General features: G+C 31.8%; 1 protein-coding gene across 2 annotated transcripts; it reads left to right on the top strand.

The window, feature by feature from the left end:
- Positions 1 to 7,155: 7,155 nt before the first annotated feature.
- Positions 7,156 to 17,547, top strand: LOC143619980 (vacuolar protein sorting-associated protein 35B-like). Of its 2 annotated transcripts, XM_077091789.1 has the most exons (22): positions 7,156 to 7,353; positions 7,437 to 7,533; positions 8,172 to 8,295; positions 9,352 to 9,537; positions 10,126 to 10,213; positions 10,393 to 10,449; positions 10,534 to 10,623; positions 10,986 to 11,108; positions 11,212 to 11,286; positions 11,362 to 11,421; positions 11,649 to 11,765; positions 12,565 to 12,804; positions 14,021 to 14,086; positions 14,264 to 14,353; positions 14,552 to 14,641; positions 14,903 to 14,992; positions 15,120 to 15,188; positions 15,674 to 15,754; positions 16,380 to 16,487; positions 16,577 to 16,680; positions 16,845 to 16,958; positions 17,191 to 17,541. In XM_077091789.1, the coding sequence occupies exons 1-22, from the start codon at positions 7,258 to 7,260 to the stop codon at positions 17,399 to 17,401; spliced, it is 2,376 nt and encodes a 791-aa protein (XP_076947904.1). In that variant the 5' UTR covers positions 7,156 to 7,257; the 3' UTR covers positions 17,402 to 17,541. The 2 variants fall into 2 exon arrangements, with proteins under 2 accessions (XP_076947904.1, XP_076947905.1); XM_077091790.1 differs by lacking the exons at positions 7,156 to 7,353; positions 7,437 to 7,533; positions 8,172 to 8,295 and having other exon boundaries at positions 9,467 to 9,537; positions 10,329 to 10,449; positions 17,191 to 17,547.
- The last annotated feature ends 4,899 nt before the right edge of the window (positions 17,548 to 22,446 follow it).

Below are 22,446 nucleotides of genomic sequence, written 5' to 3'. Positions count from 1 at the left end.
ATCCTCCATACCAATTCTCTTTCTCTACAATTTCATTTCCATTTCTATTTTCTCTCCTTTTCCATTCTCTGTACCAAACACCCCCTAAGTTCTATAAATCATGCGTTTTCATTTTATTAATTTGCATAAAAATGTGTTTTACTTATTAATATAAAAATAAGTCATGGCGTACCAAATTGTCACCATGCTTAATTTGAGTTGTGGGTTTATGAGTATTACATTAATTTGTATAGAAACGCGTTTTAGTTGTTAACACAAAAATAAGTCATAGCGAACCAACTTGTAGTCATGCTATTTAATGTGGGTCGTGGGTTTATCAATATTACATTCATTTATATAAAAAAACTTGTTTAATCTTATTGTCTCATATTTTAAACTTGCAAACTCATCAACTCTTTATAGTTGACTGTTTTTAAAATCATGTTTTCAGGTCAAGATAGCAACTTATTGTTTCATACTTCTGTCTAGATGTGTTGCATTTGGAATTCATGAAAATTTAGTATTTTTAAGTTTGTCAAAGTGTAAAGGTTGCTTAGAGCCCAAGCCCATGTAATATTTGTTGAGTTATCATGAAATGAAATATGTATTTAGTCAATTCTCATTAAACAATGTTAGGGTGCAAATGAGCCGAGCCATTTACGAGCTATTTGAGATGGGATCGTGAAATGGCTCAAACAAGCTGAGCTTAAACAAGCCTGGGCTCGAGCTTAAAAGCAAGCTCGTTTAATAAACGGGCTCGAGCTTAAAAGCAAGCTCGAACCCGAGCTTCACTTATCAAGGTTGAGCCGACACGTGAGCCTAAATGAGTCTGACATTTATATAACTTTTATAATATATATATATATATATATATATATATAGTTATTGATTAATACATATAATTTTATGAAAAAATAACTAAAATATATATTAGGTTATGTTATATATAAAATTATAATTGAAAAAATATATTAAATAATTATAAGTATATAAAATTAATTAATAAATAATAAACCAGCCGAGCCGAGCCGAGCTAAGCTCGAGCTTGAAAAGCTATTCACGAGCCGAGCTCGAATTTTATAAAAATAGATCAAACTAACTGAGCTCGAGCTAGAGCTCAAGCTATGTGTTAGTTAAACGAGCTGAGCTCGAGCCTTATCGAGCTTTGGATTAGCTCGGCTCGTTTGCACATCTAATGTTGTGAAACCATATTTTGTCGCACCTTGTATTTCCGAGTTAATAGAGTGTGACATGACAAGTATGGTGTGGTTTGTTTATATAGGTGAAGACTTAACAGAAATGCATGTTCAACTTGGGATGACGATGGTATCAGGCTGGGCACAAATGCTCAATTGAGGTGGTACACGGTAAAAACGGTGAGTGGTGGAGTCCGTTTTAGATTTCATGTCTTGAGATGACATCTCCAATGATCTAATACAAAGTAAATCGACTGGGATTGGGTTTTAGTCCAGCCTTTTATTTTAGTTTGTGTAACTACATAACTGATCTTTATAGTTTTAAAGGTGTAAAACAATCGTTTCAACCCAATTTAATAAAGCCTTTTAATAAAATTAAGTATTAAATTAACAACAAACATGTTACAACATCAAACCATTCAACCTTTCGAACTTAACCAATATTAAATTTTAAATTCTGAATACAATGACTAAAGTAATTTGTGTTTGATAAATCACAACAATAACCTGAATGTCCAGGATTATGTCATTTTCATCATGAATACAATGCCGTTTTGCGGGGTAGCAAATAATATAGGGCTTGTACGAATATGGATAGTTTTGAGGTGGTAAGATTGGAAATTAATGTTTTGGGGCCTGGTGATGATGAAGATGTGCACAAATTTGTACGTATTGCCATATTGATTTTAATCACCATTATATAATTAAACTATACCGGTATGTTTGAACCTTGTTCCTACATGACCCGATCAATTTGACCAGACAGATGGGCCAAACAATTCAATTTTCTCTTGTGAACTATTTGTGTCATCGAAATAGCCACGCTTTAGAACAAGTGATATAAAAATGCATAAAAAATTAAAAATATTTTCAAATGTGATTACCAAAAAGTATGCGATTTTATTTTAATTAGTAATTTGATGTTGCACGTATTTAGTGTGTATATATTATTTTCAAATGTAGGTATGAATAGTGATTTCGTTTTTTAATCTTATTCAATTTGTTTTTTCTCAACATTTCATAGTAAATTTTGTTAACAGCGAAGTTTTATTTAATATAAATATTTTTTGTACCGTAAGTTATACGAGTGCCAGTATCGTACATGTGTCGTGACAAACCTAAGTGATTATTTTGAAGAGATAACATTTGTTTAAATAATGCTTTAAAATGTTAGAAAGATTTTAGAGACTTTTACAAATTCTAAAGCCATTGTTCAAAAAATTGTAAAAGAGTCATAAATGATTATGCAAGAAAACAAGATATATGCCCAAACATGACGAAAGAGCGTGCGTGTAAAAGAAAAATAAAGATCTGTCCACCAACAAGAGAAAATTTTTTGCATAGAGATATGACTATGGGAAAAATGTAACATGTTGCATAGAAAAGATGGTATTTAGTCCATGGGATGAACATGTAGATGAGAATGTTGGAATGCTTTGGAAATATACCCTATAGAAGATCCATTTGGGGTGTGCATCCGAGAGTAATAACCTGTCTCGGGCACCTTATGAGGAATATATTTTACGTTGGTTTGATTTTCGAATTTCGACATGACTGATCACCCTTCTTTGAACTCAATGTAAATATTATGTTTATACAAAGTACAATGTCACACTAGACTTCACGTGGATTACATCAATCAGCTTGTGGGTTAAAGTCTTAAACCCTCGTGTGTTACAATCTAGATGTTAGAATAACTAAATTGAACTATCAAAGGTCCACACATAGCACATACTACACTTGTGCCCAAATACTAGGCCAATTTAAAGTTTTCTTCATCCGATCGGTCATTATTTAGGTGGTCACACTGTAAATGTGGCGGTCCATAATCAATTACCTGTCGAAATAATTTTACACTTATTAACCTAATATAAAAGAACAAACTTCACAAATCATATATGATGTGATTTCAATACCTTAGCAACATTTTTTATTGTATAAATTTAATTAAATTATATCATACACATCTTGTCAAAATTTGATAGTTTTATTGAAGATTTCAAATACAAAGTAAAAACCGAGACCAAGTTGATCAGATAAAGGAAGCTTTAAGATGTTCAGATCGGCGCAAGATGAACAATATAATTGAGAAGACAAATACTAATTATAATTTTGTGTTTCTTTAGCAGCATTGAAGCATTTGCTTAAATAGCTATCCAAGAGTAGAGTAGAAAGGAGAAGATTGATCAATTCCTATAGTCATGGGATTCTTTGATCATTCTATGTTTGTGAAACAACTTGGAGAAGGAAGCCAAGAAGAAAACCGCGTACAGTAGAAACTCTATAAAATAATACACTTGGGACCACCAAAATTTATTAATTAAAAGAGTTATTAATTAATCGATAAATTAATAATTATTAATTTATGTATTAATTAATATTTTATTAATTTATAGTAGAATGTTCTGACTCACCCAGAAGAAAATGTAGTTGCACAGTTGTTGACTGATGAAGAAATTATTGAAAGCGTTATTGGAATTAATAAAGATGATATCGATGAAGAAGATGATGAAAGTTCTACAATGGAGCCCCCTTCGCGAAACGAAGCTATTAAAGCGGCAATCACATTGAACAATTTCTTGTTGAGCTATGAGAAAACAACACCAGAAGTTCTTACCATGCTAAGGAAAATTAGAGACGAGATTCAAGGGGAAATTGATTTCAACAAAAAACAAAAGACAATTGAGTCATTTTTCAAGAAACCTTCATAAATCATTCATGTAATATGCTATATATAAGGAATTATTAATTTATATTTTATATGGGGTCTAAAGAAATTATCAAAAATGTATTATCTTATAATTTTAGCGAATTATTAATTTAGCACCCTATCCCCGAGTCGGGACCGGCAAAAAATATTATCTTAGAGAGTTTATTAAATAATCGAGTATTAATTTAACGAGTTTATATAGTATAAGGTATAGTGCATTTAGAACTCGTTTAAGTTTGTTTGATACGTTTAAACTATGATCCAACCTTTAATCAACAGAAACCCGATAAAACTAAGTTACAGGAATGCTCTAAGTATTTTTAAGCAAGTATGGGGTCTTAGAAAACACGAACAAAAGTTGTTTTGACGCTTAAAACAAACTTAAAACAAAAACTGGTTCTATGTAGATGATTAGACGGACCGATTAATCTTCATGCGCCCCGTCAAACAAAGACGGGGTGCATAAGATAATGATAAACCCGTTAAAACACATGCAAATCATATATACTTTTAGTCAAAAAGTCAAACCAATGATTATACGGACCATATAATCATCATGCAGCCCCTTTAACAGTGAAAATTATTATTTTAATAGAAATTAAGTGTTAAACCTATAAACTGAATCATAATTTATAAACGAGGTTTGAAACGATAAAACCAACCCTATATGGTCTATAGTTGGATCATCAGAAGATCTAAGTATTTATGGAAACCTATTTTATTATAGGTTAAGCATAAGATAGACCGAAGGTTTTTGGAAACGAGTCACTAACAGATCAAAAGGTGAATGCGTTAAACCTTTAAAACTTTTAAATAAATTTACTCTTACAAGCCAAACCGGTCGTTTGTCTTAAAAAGTCTGAAAAACGTTTACATAAGATAATGAAATCTCTAAAATGTTATAAATACAAAATAGAAAATAAAACACTCATGTTGATTACACATGTTTTCAATCTAAACATAATTGACAATTAGTAGGCATACTAAGCGTTAGTCTCAAACCATTTATCATGGGTAAATTTTGACTTGTGTGTGTATGGTAAGTATGAAAATCACAGGGGAAACAATACAGCTAACTTTGCTGAGTTGTCCGGAAAACTTGTTATTGTGTTATAACAAATTATTAAATACTTTTTGAGTTAGCCAGCGTTTCACCACCACATAGTTGATGTATTTTCGAGCATTTTATATAACCAAATTTCGGTAGCTAGTACAAGGATTAAGGAGTCATACTAAAGGATGATAGACGAATATAGTTACAGATGGCTCAATTTTATATAAATCTCTCTAATTATAAACTTAATAGATCTTTTGTAAAAAACACTTGAGTATTTAAAACTTGAGAATTTCAATGTAAATTAATATTTTAAAATTCTTTCGAAAAAATAAACGCTATATCTGATAAATTTACGAAGTATCAACATCCGGTTACATGTCTAAACGCTAAGTTGAGGTGTGACATAAGAAGCACCGATTAGAAGAGCCTTTGATTGAGATGTTAGCCAAGACAAAACAAAGCATGGGTAATTCTTAGAGAGAAAAGGAAAGAGTGCTCCATTAATCCACCAATTTGAGAAGTTGCCCATGAAGATCCAAATACCAAGTCATAATAAACCAAAAAATAATACTAAAAATGATGGTAGGATTGAATTGAAAAAGAAGAAAGGGTAAATTTAACAAATCTTTTTTCAAATTAAAATCCCAGCTACGCAATTCTATGGATCAAAATTAGATTTTTTAGTATAGTTATATGGTAAAATTTATATCAGATAAATTCTACTTATGTAGTTATGAAGTTCACACTTTGTATGTTCATTTTATGTTTCTCGTATAATCATAAAAAATGCTTAGAATTACATGAGAGTAAGAGAGATGCGAAAAGTATTTAAATAAAAAACATACAACACACACATAAATAAAAATATAAAAAGTCATACATGTTTATAAAAATCCGATGGTTATACAATATAAGATAGAACAAACACGCAATGCAATTATATGGTTTTATATACACATTGTACAAATTTAATAGTCAGCTACATAACCCTTATCGAGTTTTCTTTCCATCTCCTAACTAGTCAACGGACACACGGATGAATTATATGATTTCCATACGTATTGGCTAAAACGATTTGTGTAGCAATTTTCGAGTCAACCCGAAACATGACCAAAATATAACCAGGCTTCGGGTTGTCATATCTAACCTCATTTGATATACAAGCCATGCTTGGGTTTACCTGTTTGACATGTAAAAATAATGATAATAAAAAACGCCTTACTCACCTAATAATAAAAAATAACTGAGAATACAATTCTTCAAGAAAACTCATCAACAACAACAATCAAAATCTGAGAGATGCAAGAGAAACAAGTAGTCAAAAACCAAAGGAAGTTGTGAAGGGATCAGACTTTAAAGCATTGCTTACTCAGTCGAATGAAGGTTTTGACTAATCAGGCAAGTTCAAGACTACCGTTGAGATTCAAATTCAAGCTAATTTGCCCGAGATTATTTCGGGTGATTTGATTGCTGATGAAGATGAACGTTTTGTGACTAGTGAGAATTCAGATTTATCTAACAATGAATTTTTTAAAGATTAAGTTCTTTTCCATAGAAGTCAGAAGATAATATGCTTGTTTTTATGGCTAAGATAAAAGAGGTAAGTTCTTCTAAATTCTTCTCAGTCATCTTAACTTCAGAAAGCTCAGAGCCATCTGATTCTAATAGTTCTGATTCTCCTTTATGTGAACATTGTTAAGAAAATATATTTAAGCTTGATAAATACCGTGAACATAATTTACGGTTAATCACAAATTTATCTAATCTAAGAGATAACTACAAAACCATGCTTGATCATGGACAATCTATAAGGATAAGATTGATTCTTTGATAAAGATATTAAAGAGTAAAAAATAGAACTCTTGAATAAACTAGATACTTTGAACATTCAACTCAATGTAATTTATTAGTCGGCTACGTAAATTCTATCGAGTTTTCTTTCCATCTCCTGACTAGTCACCGGACATACACATACTTATGAATTATATGATGTTCATACGCAATGGCTTAAAACGATCAGGGTGGCAACCGAAACACATACCAAAATATAACCGGTTGTGATATTTAACCCCTGTTAATATACAAGCCATGCTCTCGATAAAACAAAGTAAAATTATTATTATTATTATTATTATTATTGTGTTAGATTAGATTAGACAGGTGTCACCATTCAAGTTTCAACGGTAGTAAACAAAGGGAAAAACCCCAATTATATAATTTGTTTAGGGCAAATGATTTATCGTGATGAACTGTGTCACATAACAACAACTAACTCGTAGTGCACACACAATCAGAGTGTTGGATCGAAGAAGAAGATGATGATATCAGACGCCATGGAAGACGAAGAGAAATGGCTGGCAGAAGGCATCGCCGGAATTCAACACAACGCCTTCTACATGCATCGCGCTTTGGTAATTATTTGATTTGATTTCGACATTTGATTGATAATAATAATTAAATCAAGACGAATTATTATTATTATGTGTTTGATCAGGATGCTAATAATCTCAGAGAAGCCCTAAAATACTCTGCACAGTTGTTGTCTGAGCTTCGGACTTCGCGATTATCGCCTCATAAATACTACGAGCTCTGTAATCTTCTATACTGAATTTTATTTTATTATTTTGAGCAAATAGTCTGTTTACTGATTAGTGATTCACTGATTTGTTAGGTTCATGTTATAAGAATTGGGGATTTAGGTTAACTTTTGCTCAATTGGACTATTCTCAGCTTGATAATTGATATAATTTGTACAGATAGTATAATTAGAGATTTATAGGTGTGAATTATGGAAGAAAAGTCAATTCAAATACAAAAGAAATAAGTTTAGCCTAAATGTGTACATGTCAACCAGAAGCTACTTATTTGTGTTAGTTGTAGATTAAGTCATTCACAATTATGAATTCAAAAATTTGACTATTTTACCTCAGCTTCAAGATCTGGTTTTGTTCTATGTTATAACTAGGAAAATGATGGAATTTTTGTGTAGTTTTGCTAGAAATGAACCATTTTAGAGGTTAAAAGGCAAAATGAACGAGAAGCATGAACGCCAGTGTGACTGCTCATTCAGTAACAAAGTTCATAGCAGTTATTAATTTGATAAGTGTAGATGTACTAGTGTTCGAATTTAAAATTAAAAGTAACCGCGCTCTTTCTCCTTTTGAAATCTTTTATATATGATGGTTCACGGTGCAAAGAATTTGAGTTTCATGGTTGCTGTAATATTCAGATATGAGAGCATTTGATGAGCTGAGAAAGTTGGAAATGTTCTTTCAGGAAGAAGAAAGACATGGTTGTTCGGTGATGGACTTGTATGAACTTGTCCAACATGCTGGAAACATTTTACCAAGATTGTAAGTGATGAGCAACTAAGTTCTCTCTATACTAGTTTAAATCCATGTTTTTTTGTTGGTTGAACTTGCATTCATATCATACATTATTATTTGCATTTTCATCAAAAAAGAAACAAAAAACATAACATCAAATCTATGTTGGCCTATAATCAGAAATATCGACTGTGATTGAAGAATTTTCAAAGAAAGAGTAGGGACTTTAGTGTAAAGTTAAAAAAATATTAATACAAATCTATGTTGCCATATAGTCAGAAGTATCGACTGTGATGGAAGGATTTTCAAAGCAAGAATAGGGATTTTAGTGTAAAGTTAAAAAAATAGTACCCCTAGGCAGGTATTAGTATTTACGAATTTCATACTATATCTATCCAGCCACTACGTTTGAAATTTAATTTGAGATCTACAGTGAGTATATGCATGTTTGATAAAACTAATATTAATCTCCATATAGTAACATCAAAGGCGGTGATACATCATATTGGTGAATTCCATTACAATGTGAGGCAGTTCAATAGAATTTACAAGTTATTCGAAGTATTTATGAAATGTGAATTGCTTTGGCTTGTATGCTTGTTTTGAGTAATAATCTGAGGCCTTGTGCTGACTCATATAAGTTTTGTTGTTTTAAATTATGTTGAACTTAAGATTAAAGATTCCCATAACTTGATTTATGTTACTTCAAAATTAGTGACTTGTTATGTCTACTAATTACTCCCCACGAGATATTTCTGAAATCACAAACCACCTCCTTTTAAACTAAGCAAATGTTATAATCCTCATATGTAGCATTTTGGGTTAACAGCTTCTTTATTTTCAGTTATCTTAAGGGTACCTTTTTCTCTGAAAGTTTAACATGGTGTCACATGATTACATCATCCACATTTCAAACTTTATACTTTCATAAACTTGTATGTTGTCACAAAATTGGAAAGCTGGTGTGCATCATTCACACGTGCACTACAGCATCTCTTACTAAGAAAACACTTTCTGTCACATTTTGCAACAACTTATGTTTATTTGTGGAAATATATTGATACTTGTCTGCTTGCTTTGTAGGTATCTACTATGTACAGTAGGGTCTGTTTACATAAAGTCAAAGGAGGCTCCTGCAAAGGATGTTCTTAAAGACCTTGTTGAAATGTGTCGGGGGGTCCAGCATCCCATACGTGGACTATTTCTTAGGAGTTATCTTGCACAAATTAGTAGGGATAAGCTCCCAGATATTGGTTCTGAATATGAAGGGTAAAGAATCTTTCTTCTGCAATTGATTTTGTGTGTAATATTTTTTTCTAGATACTGGTTCAAAGCCCGGTTTATTTAATTTTACCTATGTGATCCAGTCATAAGTATAATTGTCAAAAAAATGTTTCCATTCGTTAGCTTATTTTTTCAATTTTGCAAGTTCTGAATGTGCACAAAGTAATTTGCTGAATTACTTGGGGTTAGAAAACAAATGTGCTAAAGCTCAAAATGGTTACTTTTTGTACACGCACGAGTCGGACCGAGTCGCTCTGACACATTTACTCATGCACGCGCACACACACACACACACACACATACATATGAATAATTAGCATGTCGAATATGATTACGGTGTTCATATTATTTTTAATCATAATCTCATTTTTTTCTTAAAATGACATAGGACGTTTATGTGGTAGAAATACACTGGTGACTTTCAAGTTTCAACACATCTTATACGTTACCTGAATTGACCCATTAAACTTCTAAATTACCACCTGCACTTCTCATTCAGTTGCTGATTATCATTAGGACCTAGCTGAAGTAGTTTTTTATTATGAACAAAATAATATTCCTTGTTGCTTACAGAGATGGTGATACCGTCATGGATGCTGTAGAGTTTGTGCTGCAAAATTTTTCAGAAATGAATAAACTTTGGGTTCGGATGGAGCACCAGGTTTGTTAATTACATCTTTATTGTTTCAACTTTTTGTGATGTTGTGACATGCATGCCATAACTTGCATGACACATGTTGTAATGAATCATGAGAGCATGATTTTTCATAATGCAGGACTAATAAGTGCTTGTTCTACATTCATTTTGGTGGGCCTTCATTTGGGCTTTCTGGTCTGCAGGGACCTGCTAGGGTGCGAGACAAAATGGAAAAGGAGAGGAATGAGCTGCGTGATCTTGTAATATCAACAACATCATGGAACACATTCATTTGGTGAAAATGTCAAATATATTTTTTTAAAAAATGTGTTTTGAAATTTCAGGTTGGTAAAAATCTTCATGTTCTTAGTCAGATCGAGGGTATTGACCTTGATTTGTATAAAGAAACAGTTCTTCCCAGAATCTTGGAGCAGGTCAGTTTATATGTTCTTTTTCTATCTTTTTTCAATGATATTTAGTCATAAATGGGTAATTTGGGGTTGTGTTTTATCTTAAACGGTCAAATAAAAATTTAGCTAAAAAGGTGAACGGGCCAAACTGATTGAAAGTTGCCCAAAGATTTTGTTTTTATATAAAGATTCTGATATGAGGTAATAATATTGTTTTTATAATTATAATCAACACTTGTTATGTTTAAAAATCTAAATGAGGCAAAAAGTGTTTGCGGGTCATCCTGACCCGGTACGTTTTTTGCTGTACTATAATTGATACGTTTCTACCAGAAAATGTATGGTGTGTGACTTCCCATCTGATGTTTGCATGTGCGTCTTGATAGGTTGTCAACTGCAAGGATGAACTGGCACAATATTATTTAATGGACTGCCTGATTCAGGTGTTTCCAGATGAGTATCACTTACAGACTCTTGAAACCCTTTTAGGAGCTTGTCCTCAACTCCAGGTGTGTAATGATGCTAGTTATAAATTCTTCATTTTAACAAACTCTTTTTTGTACTTGGGTTTTTATTTTTTATATATTTGTGTAAAATCTGTTGAAATTTCAGCCTACAGTTGACATCAAGACAGTACTATCTCAACTTATGGAGAGACTATCAAGTTATGCTGCTTCTAGTCCAGAAGTGAGTTGTTTTTGAGAAATTTGTTCAATTATTATGTTTTTTTTTCGCATTTTGTTGAAGTGATTACCTTTTCAGGTCCTACCAGAATTCCTTCAAGTAGAAGCGTTTGCTAAATTAAGCAGTGCTATTGGGAAGGTAATTGTGAATTTATCACTTATTAGAATCTTTGTCCTTTTATCTAACGATGGACAATATAATTGAGGTACAATTTACTTTTTAATGGGTCAATTTGGGTCGTGTTTTGTCCCAAATTGGGCCACATGGATCATATTATAATTAATAGCTCAAAAAGAAATGGATCAAATGAGTTGAAAGTTGTCTAAAGTCTTTTTTTAATGCATAATATTGTCTTTGTTTGGCAGGTTATTGAAACTCAGGGTGACATGCCAATCGTTGGAGCCATTACTTTGTATGTTTCTCTTCTCACATTCACTCTTCGTGTTCATCCTGATCGGCTTGATTATGTGGATCAAGTGCTGGTATGTTAATTCTCAGTTATATACCTAATCTATGTGATATAATATTTCTCTTTATTGTCAATCACCATTAAAAAAAAATATCTTGCTTGGTTTAAGTAATTTTGAATTTGACATCTCGTATAGTTGTAAGCAATAAATGCCTATATTAAGATCCCTTTTGGTTTTTCCACCTTAACCTAAAGGGAGGTTATCTGTACACAATACATTTTAAATCATAAACAGTTATTTTGTGTTTGGACTATTTTACCCGTACATGCTTACATTACTTTTAACTTGTTTTTTTAGTCATTTGTCGAGTGAGGGCAACATAGTCTCAACACATATAATGATTGTGTATGAATACCAAGTTGTGCTCATTTGTACAAACTCTGCCTTATGTGTGCCAGAATATTGTTAAAATGACAAAAAAGATGCCCCTATGTTTGTGAAGTTCAATAATACAATAACAATTTAAACGTGAAATACTGAAATACCAATTATACCTTAATACGACATAACTCGATTTTAATAAGTGAAAGATGCATTCAGACGAAGGAAAAAGACGGTATAATTGATAATTTCACATTTAGATTATCATGGTACTATTTTAACTTTATTACAGTAAGGGCATTTTAGTAATTTATAATTTTCTGGCATACTTTGGGCTGGAATTGGTACAAATTGAAAACAGGTACATGCTTGATTGATCTATGCAATCTTATCAATATGCTGTTGGTCTTAATGAGAATAGTTGGATACTTATTATTCCATGTACAAAGAGAAGGGTAAAAACTTTAAATGTGTTTCTTGCTGTGTATAGGGATCATGTGTGAAGAAACTTTCTAACAAACCAAAGCTTGAAGATAGTAGAGCTACAAAACAAGTTGTTGCACTTTTAAGTGCACCTTTGGAAAAATATAGTGATATTGTCACTTCTTTGACATTATCTAATTATCCACGTGTCATGGATCACCTTGATGCCGGAACCAATAAAATAATGGCTATGGTTATTATCCAAAGTATAATGACAAATCAAGCTTGCGTATCTTCTGCTGACAAGGTATCAAACATCTTTTGCTGGCTTGCTCTCTATTAGTCTAGAGGTGGTGATATGAGTGAGTCAGGTAACAAGTTAAATAGATTTGGGTTAACATTTTGCTTGTCCTTTTGTTAAGATTTTCTTTTAGATAAGTAGTGGACGAAACCCATGTGCTGCGGCGGGATTTAGTTGGTACGGTATGGTTTGTTATGGTACTAGTCCAGCACTAGCACTTGCTAGCAGCCGAACAAGTAAACCGAAAAAGATAAAGTCGTGATAAACACAAAAGGAAATCGACATGTGTTTTACGTTGATCGAAAACCATAAAAATGAAGGGGTGAAATTGAAACTTAAATAAAAGTTCATACCGACCACTAGGGGTGTTTAAAATTTGTAATGGTTGAGTTTGACCATTTGTACATTAGTATTAACCCTTTGAAGAAAAAAATTCACGTCAAAACATTGATAAAAGTAAGCATGTCGCAAAAGAAAATTGTAAAAGAAAACGGAACCTTGTAGCAACTTTAACGGCTTGTACACTTATGTTCAATGGACTTGTACGTGATCACGCACAACTTGGTTTTTCAAAAAAGTTGATGCTGTAACAGTATATTTGGAATTTTATAAGGCATCATGTTCTAGAAATACCAATGGGGTGGTGGTTCATTGCCATGGGCAAAGCCTTTAAACACATGTTTTCTTTTTCTTTTTTTTTTTTGGGGGGGGGGGGGGTTGGTTTTAAGTCCCGCAGAAAAGAAATTCGCCGTTCAAAAAAATACATATTCTAAAAATTATATGAGAAAAACAAATGAAAAAAAAGCTGAGAGTTGGGCCAATTATAAAAAACAACCGGAATAATATAGGGTTTAAATGGTAAGTGTACTTAAAGTTGAGGGGGGCATATTGTAACTTCATGAGGAGGCATATTGTAATTTGAAAATTAAGATGCTTAAACCACTTGTGCTTGACCTCAAACAACTTGTCCGGGTGGTGGTATTGTATTGTTCATAGCGACTACCAGTTTTAATATATATAGTAATTAATGCATTAATTAAGATCACAAAAACTATACTTTTGCAATAGTAATCTACATCAACCAACTGTCTTCCTTTTGGATAACTTAATCTGACTTATTTGAGATAAATCACAACCTAAATCGACACGGTCAAAATTTTCACCTCTAAATTCATTCATGATTTGCTTTTCCTTTATTAAGTGGTTGGTGTATCTGCTGCAGGTTGAGGTTCTTTTTGAGTTAATTAAAGGGCTTATTAAGGATTTGGAGGGAGATTTAGACGATGAGGTGCGTATTATAAGTTTCATCTTTTCAAATTGCTGCAAATTTACCAATAGCATAATAATTGCTTTATTTCTTAAACTTATCTGCATTCCCACTTTATTGTTTTAGCAGTTTTTTCACTATTTTTTCTTCAACCTGTTTCCTTTGTGTTATGTTTAAATGTTTGATAAATGCTGTTAGTTTGATGAGGAGGATTTTAATGAAGAACAAAATTCTGTTGCTCGTGTTATACATGTGCTCTATAATGATGACCCGGAGGAGATGTTGAAGGTAACCAATTTCCAGTGGCTTTATTTTTAAATACCTTTTATTTTCTAATGTTAATTTTGATCCACTTACATCTGAATGGCTCAATTTGGGTTATATTTGGTTTTATCTTTAACGGGTCAAACCCAACCCGGCCTTACCAAAAAGTTGCCCTTTTGTACTTTATTATATATTAATTATAATCTCTTTATTCTGGTTTAGATTATTTGTACTGTGCGGAAGCATATCATGACTGGAGGCCCAAAACGTCTTCCATTTACAGTTCCTCCTCTTGTATTCTCTGCTTTGAAGGTATATATTAATCATGACTGGAAGCCGAAAACGTCTTCCTTTTACAGTTCCTTTTAAGTATATTATTTAAAAAATTTATTTATTAATGAAGTATTATAAATTTATAATCATCATAATCATATTTGACAAACTAATGATGCATAGAAGTTGAATATTTAGACAAAAAGTGTTACGAGGTCAATCCAACCCGACTAATTTTTGACCCGTCCAAAAAGTTAATTAGTATTGATCAGCGTCATATTACCCGTTTATCATCTGCAGCTTATTCGCCGATTGCAAAATCAAGATGGAGATATAGCTGGAGAAGAGGATCCAGCAACGCCTAAGAAAATATTCCAGCTTTTAAATCAGGTAGTTTACTTAAAACAACAAAAAACAGCTGGTATATGCAATACCTAAGATATTTTATTGTAGTTACAACTGCTTTGAAAAATTTTCCCTTTGATTTATAGCATTAGTTTTGTTTTTTACATTTCAGACGATTGAGGCACTTTCATATGTTCCAGCCCCTGAATTGGCATTGAGACTGTACTTACAGTGTGCAGAGGTGAAGTCTCCTGCACATAGTTTTGTACTATTTTAAATGTCATATGTAAAAGTGGCATTTTCAATTTTCAACCCATTTACTTATGGATGGGTTGATTTGGGTTATGTTTTATTTTTAACGGCCCAGACAGAAAAGTTTAAAAAAAAGTAGCTTACAAGGAAATGGGTCGAAAGTCGTCCAAATTGTATTTTTAATGTATAAAACCTCTTCAATCATCATTTATTCAAAGAGTTGCAATTGCTGCCAAAATATGTTTTTCTATAATCATATTTGACACTAATTATTTATACAATAGTCAAAATTTTGGACACAACTTACTGTCTTGACCCATTATCTAACCTGCCTAAACCCCAAATTTTGACCCGTTATGTAACCCACACTTGCTAATTGAGATTATCTGACAATTTTTTTTAATCCTGTTATTAGTTATTACCAACTCGTTGGTTTTTTATTGTTCTAAATCTTATTACCTTTATTTTGTTCAGGCTGCCAATGACTGTGATCTGGAACCAGTTGCTTATGAGTTCTTCACTCAAGCATTTGTTTTATATGAGGAAGAAATTGCGGTAATTACACAAACTAGATTTTTAACTGAGTTCCTGTGATGTGGTTTCAGGATGTTGGTTGATAGTCATTTTTTAACGGACAACTAATGTGTCAGTTGTGATACAAAAGTAATACTATTTTAGTAATAATCTATTTGTTACTTTTCGTAAAAAGAGGTTTATGAGGCTTTATGCATAAGAATACAATTTAGGCAACTTTTGGTTTGGTCAGTTTCCATTTAAGATTTTAAGCTAAATTTGATTTAAGTTTACATGTTTTACCAGTTTTCTTTTAAGCCAAACGTGAAATAATTTTTTACACATTTGACTCGTTTCCTTTTAAGCTAAATTTGCTGTAGTTTTACACGTTTGTCTCGTTTCCTTTTCAGCTATATTTGATTTAACTTAACGTGGTTGACCGGTTTCCTTTTCAGCTAAATTTCATTTAATTTTACATATTTGACCTGTTTCCTTTTCATAGCTAAATTTGATTAAATCTCATTTGACCTGTGATAGCACACAACCCAAATCCACTTATTCACGACTAAACGGGTCAAAATTGCTACTCTGAATCACACCATCGGGTCAAAGTCAACTTGTTGACTACAGTGAAACTAATCAGTTGCATTGTGAGTTGTAATAACAGGATTCCAAAGCCCAGGTGACTGCAATTCACCTAATAATCGGAACCCTTCAAAGAACAAGTGTTTTTGGTGTGGAGAACAGAGATACCTTGACACATAAAGCCACAGGGGTAAAAATATATTTTACCCTTTCAAATTACATTTATATTTATTCCATTTTCACACATTCAGCTAATAACACATTTATTCTAATATTCAGTATTCGGCTAAACTTCTGAAAAAGCCCGATCAATGCAGAGCGGTTTATGCGTGCTCACACTTGTTTTGGGTGGATGATCAAGATGGTATAAAGGATGGAGAAAGGTACACATAATTGATAATTTAATAATTCAGATTTTGTGAAAATAGTGTTACAATAATATGATATTTAGAAAGCAAGCCGATTTATTCTCTGTGAAGTTTTTCTTATAACTTTTTAAATTTTAGTAATTATCCTTTTGTAGTAATTAACACTATATTGATTGCAGGGTCCTTCTTTGCCTTAAGCGCGCATTAAGGATTGCAAATGCTGCACAACAAATGGCAAATGTTACTCGTGGTAGTAGCGGGCCAGTTACTCTCTTTGTTGAAATACTCAACAAGTAAGTAAATTAGTTTCTTTAATAGTATTTGATTTTGGTTAATTTGGCGTGTATTTTGTTAATGCCGGGTTAAACTATCAAAAGCTAAGCAGTTAGCTAATTAAGAAACAGGCCAAACGTTTTAAAAGTCACGCAAAGGGAATCCAAGTGTTTACACTTTTTTAATCGTTTTATCAAGTTTAATAACTAGTTCTTTAGAAAAAACTCAAAACTTTGTTGATATTCCATGCAGGTACCTGTATTACTTTGAAAAGGGCAATCCACTGATCACAAGTGGTGCAATCCAAGGGCTGATAGAGCTTATCAAAACAGAGATGCAAAGTGACACGGCCACGCCTGATCATATCTCGGATGCTTTCTTTGCTTGTACCTTAAGGTACATACAGTTCCAGAAACAGAAAGGTGGAGCAATGGGTGAGAAGTTTGATACTATCAAGGTGTGATGTTGCTCTTTCTTTTTTTTTTAAACCTAAATTTGTTTACTTTTTCACTTTTTCTGTTAATATATAAATATGAGTAAAGTAATTTGGTGTGATTTTTTATTTTGTTTAAATGACAGTAATGCATTTTGTTTTGCCTTCATTTGGTTTGTATATTTTTGTTACTATTTCAAGAATGATAAGTTCTGTGATTTTGATTTCACATCATAACTTATTTTATTAAATGTTTTTATCAATAAATGAAATAACTAAGGAAACAATATCATCGTATATCCACCAATAACTAAGGAAACAATGTGAGTTTTTATTTTGAGCTGGATTGCAAACTGTTTCCTGTGATGGTGTCGGTGGCAATGGCGTCAACAGCATACTGACGTTGAGATTTCTGTTAAGTTTTAATATTAGTGTCAAAATATCCTTACTACTAGAATATAAAAAATATATATATAGAAATAAATTTTAGGACCCATTTAAACATTAAAAATAAAAAACAAGTTAAATTGACCCAAGCAAGTCAAGTAACGCTGGTGAGGGTGTCTCTAAGTGTGGTTTTCGAGCAGCAAGGCTTAACATTTCTGGTCGAACCTCCCAACCCAACTAAGAACTGAACCTCGCAATGAAGATTACTCATTTACTCTGAGCTTGTAGATGATGATAAACCTAGCTCCTATTATTACATTTTTTCATACTTTTGTCAACCATTTATTTTACAAATGAGTTGATAAAACTTATAGACGACAAATGGTAATTAATGGATCATTCAGGAATGTTGTGCTCAGTATTTTGGGAAACAGGCATCTCCGAAGAACTCTATTCAAACTCATTTTATTATAATTGAAAACGAAGGAAAAAGCCTACTAATCGTCTGTATTTTGAACATCAATTAGTTATCTTCTGGTTGGTTTCCTCAACAACTGTTTGGTAATTCCGAAAGCAGCCGAAACACCACTGATTCAGATTTGGTCAAATATTTGCGGGTATGGTGGATTTGTCTAGTGCGGTTCTGATGTGGCGGGATGAGATTCGTAAAAACTCGACACATCATTATATTGGATAAATACATCCTCTTTTGAATGATCACAAAATCATGACGCACGTCGTATGCAAATAGTTCAACACGTTTTTAATTATGTTTACCCATGCGTTCTACTTATTGATCACCCTTTATCACCGGTCTATAGCATTCTTACATCTTATAACTTTTTAAAAACTATTTGTTTATGGTATTAAGGCCCCGTTATGTCAAAAGGGCAAAAAATTACTTGGTTTAGTAAATGTAGTAAATGATAAAAAAAGGTTTATCTACCTTTCTTAGCCGTTATGCAAAAGGGCAAGAAACATTTGGCCTTAGTAAATGTTTTAAATGATAAAAAAAAAGGTTTATCTACCTTTCTCAACTGTTATGCCAAAAGGGCAAAAGTCACTTAATTTTAGTGAATGTTTTAAATGATAAAAAAGGTATATCCACCTTTCTTATTGGTTATTTTCTTTAAGAAAAAACCTTGAACATTGTTATATTCATTAGTCCACATAAAACATTGTTATGCCAAAAGGGAAAAAGTCACTTAATCTCTTGATTAGTGTAGCAGATCACATGCCTAATTAGGTAGGATTACTATGATAATATATTTTTTCAATTTAAATTATACATTTTTTTATCTCATTTTATACGTCCCATAGTTGTATTCCACCTATATTGCATAATTACACATCATACCATATCTTAATTTATATGAAACAAATAGAGACCTACGAAGTTCATTAAATTACCTTGTACTCAGATGTAAGTTTTTAATTAGATTTATACTTGAGTTTATAGTTCGGATGAGATTTTTCCTCGAATACGCGTACTCGTACGAGTATCTGTACTGATTTAGCCTGTTCGGTAAGATATCGGTATCAAGAATTTCAGATTTTGGTATTCGGTACTTATGTGTACGACAACGCATACGGGTATTTTGGTATTTGATACCCGTTTGGAATATGTAGAGGTTTTATTGCGACATTTTGTATGTTTTGGTGTTATGTTACTTGATAATGAATAAATTTAACATTATGGTTTACTTTGGTATTAAGGTTTATTGGTTTTATTTCTGTTTTTGGTATTATGTTTTGATTGTGGTATTATGGTTTATTGAATTTAGGTACTTTGTCAGTACTTGCACTTGTACCAATTTAGTCAATTTGGTATTCGTCCATACCGATTCATTTTATTTGTTAATCTTGCTGGCTTTGGTACCAAGGCCATTGGGATTTGAAAAAAGAATGTAAAGCAAAGCGGGTTCTTTTTGTATGGGTATGAGTACAGCACGGATCTCATGCCTAGTTTATAGGTTTTTTTTTCATAAAAAAACTAAACAAGAATAGTATGTGTGACTAGTGACTTGACACCCATATAAAATATAATGTATGTTTTATTTTGGGATATGAACGAGTAAGGTGTATGATGCGGGAGCATCCGAAACATATAGCCGAATCGACCCGCATCTAGAAAGCTTACAATATGGAGCAAGTTAAGAGATATGGGGGTTCGTTTTAATTATTTAAAATTATTTCTTTCCTTTTTTTGGATATTTTCTTTCCTATTAAAACTACGGTTTATATATTGGGATCTAGAGTTATTTAGTTTCTCGGTTGTTTATATTGAACTAGATTTTATCCCCTGTATTACGGGGTCGTTTTACATTATTCGTTTTTAATATTTATATATGTATATTTGGATTTTAATTTTTATTTATTGTAAAAAACTTAATAATTAATATACTTGAGGTTTGAGGATGAAATGGTTTCACAAATAAATGATATGTTATAATCCGGTTTAAAAGCTATCTGGGTTTGGTGATACCCATTACCTGTTTATTTTCTTTATTATAAAATTGTTTCTTAATTATAAATAATATATATTTTTTAAAATAAAATATGATATTAATTTTTAGTATATTTCTATTTTATAGGATTTTCATATCAAATATTTGATGAGATTATTTTTTAATATAATGAGATGTTATAACCCGTTTAAGAGCTATCTGGGTTTGGTGAGACATTTACCTGTGAATTCGGGTCAAATGCGTGAGAAGCCTTCATTTACAAATAAAGTAATCTGATGCTTGAGAGAATGGTCGTTTTACATTTTTTGTTTTTTAATATTTATTTTTTGGATTTTTATTTTCTTTATTGTAAGAAAGTTAATAATATACTTAGTGTTTAATGATGAAAGGGTTTTATAAATAAATGATATGTTATAACCCGTTTAAAAGCTATCTGGAGTTGGTGACCCATGACTCGTTTATGTTTTTTACTATAAAATTGTTTATTAATTATAAATAATATCCTTTTCTTTTTAAATTGGATATTAAATTGTAGTATATTCCTATTTTATAGGATTTTCATATCAAATAATTGGTAAAATTAATTTTTAATTTAATGAGATGTTATAACCTGTTTAAGAGCTATTTGGTTTTTGTAAGACCCATACCCATGAATTTGAGTTAAATCAATCACAGGCCTCCATTTAAAAATCAATAAATCTGGTGACTTCCATAAAAAGAGGGAGTGACCACATCGCGACATATAGGATTTTTGGGTTTTCATTTATATATATTATAGATTAAAAGAGAACTATAAGCGTGGAGCTTGTGACCAGAGTATTCGGTTTGAAAGCTTATGAATTTAAACGACACATCTAAAAAATGCCATCAAAATGTCCGTGTGTCCGTCCTCCACCGGACACTTGAGGTATTAAATTTTTACCAATGGGCGAATATTATTTTCTTAATTTATTACATGAAACTTTAGTAACACATAATATCAACTTAATAAACGCTCCATACTCAATGTCAAGAAAATCTATTAAATAAATCTGAACTATTTATATTCTATTATGACAACCGACTATAAAATCATATCACAAGACTGGTCCAGTAATCTTTGGTTACCCGTTAACCGGTTACCCGTTAACCGATATCTATTGAGTTAGTGGGTAGACCTCGGGTTTCAGATTACACGTTTTTTTTTAATCTTTTATGATTAAAATTCACTTGTTACGATGCCTTTTATCTAAAACTCAATCTTAAGTTCATCTATATAACCAACTTGAAATATCAAATATCCAACTAAACTTCTCATAGATTAATTCAAATTTCTAACTTTATTGTGTTATCTGTTACTATTTTGAATGCTAAATAATATATTAATGTAAATGAGTTGGGATAAACAAGTTTGGCTATTAAAACATTTTGAGCTTCGGATTTCTTTGTCATATTTAAATTTTTGTCGTTCCTTGTTTCTTCGTCCTTCAACCATTAAACAAGTTATTCTTTAATGCCTCTAAGTCATTAAATTTAAAATAACTTATAACAAAATAACTTTAAGCTGAAAGTTATAAAATTTGAAAGCTATTTAAGTTGAATGTCAGTCTTAAAATTTATTTTAAATTAAGTGGATTTGCAAAGAAAAAGTACATTACGCGTTTACTATTTTGTTTTCTTCGAAACGCGATTTCATTAGAACGGCCTACAAACGGGCCAGAAACACTACAATAGAGGCAACATAATTACAACATAGAAAAAAGTGACACTAACCTATCCAAAAAACAAATATCCTTTTGAATCTATTTGAGAACCATAAAACTCTAAAAGTTTGTCATCTTCCATTATTTCCTATGGATTAACCATTTTATTTGAGAACTAGGGTCCATTCCATGCCTCCAAACACACCAACATGCGATAATCATATTTCCATGAATAATATTTGATCGGAAGTCTCCCTTTTGAACTGATTTGTGGAGGTCAAGTAAGTCTCTTACCGACAAGGCAAAAGTTTGGCTAATTTGCACCAATAAGTTACCAAATTACCGTAACAACATAAGAAAAACTAAAAAGTAAATAAATATTACGTAGTTTAAAACCCTAAATTTTAGTTTACTCACGTTGAAACTTGAAAACGAAAAAAGGTAATTTTTTTAAGTTATGCCAAAAATATCTTAATCTTATTTTACAATATATTAGTTTCCTAAACTTGTGTAATCAAAATCAACATAGCATATTCTA

Source organism: Bidens hawaiensis, unplaced genomic scaffold, assembly GCF_021521415.1.
Source record: "Bidens hawaiensis isolate Kalapana, Puna unplaced genomic scaffold, B.hawaiensis_p1.1 tig00002525_1, whole genome shotgun sequence".
Lineage (NCBI taxonomy): Eukaryota > Viridiplantae > Streptophyta > Magnoliopsida > Asterales > Asteraceae > Bidens > Bidens hawaiensis.
Note: the sequence above shows the minus strand (reverse complement) of the source record. Positions and strands in the feature narration are given on the sequence as shown.

Coding starts and splice junctions, on each gene's coding strand:
- LOC143619980 (XM_077091789.1), top strand. CDS start 7,258: ATGATGATATCAGACGCCATGGAAGACGAAGAGAAATGGCTGGCAGAA. Junction 12,805..14,020: donor GCGTATCTTCTGCTGACAAG/GTATCAAACATC, acceptor TATCTGCTGCAG/GTTGAGGTTCTTTTTGAGTT. Junction 16,959..17,190: donor TTTGTTGAAATACTCAACAA/GTAAGTAAATTA, acceptor TATTCCATGCAG/GTACCTGTATTACTTTGAAA.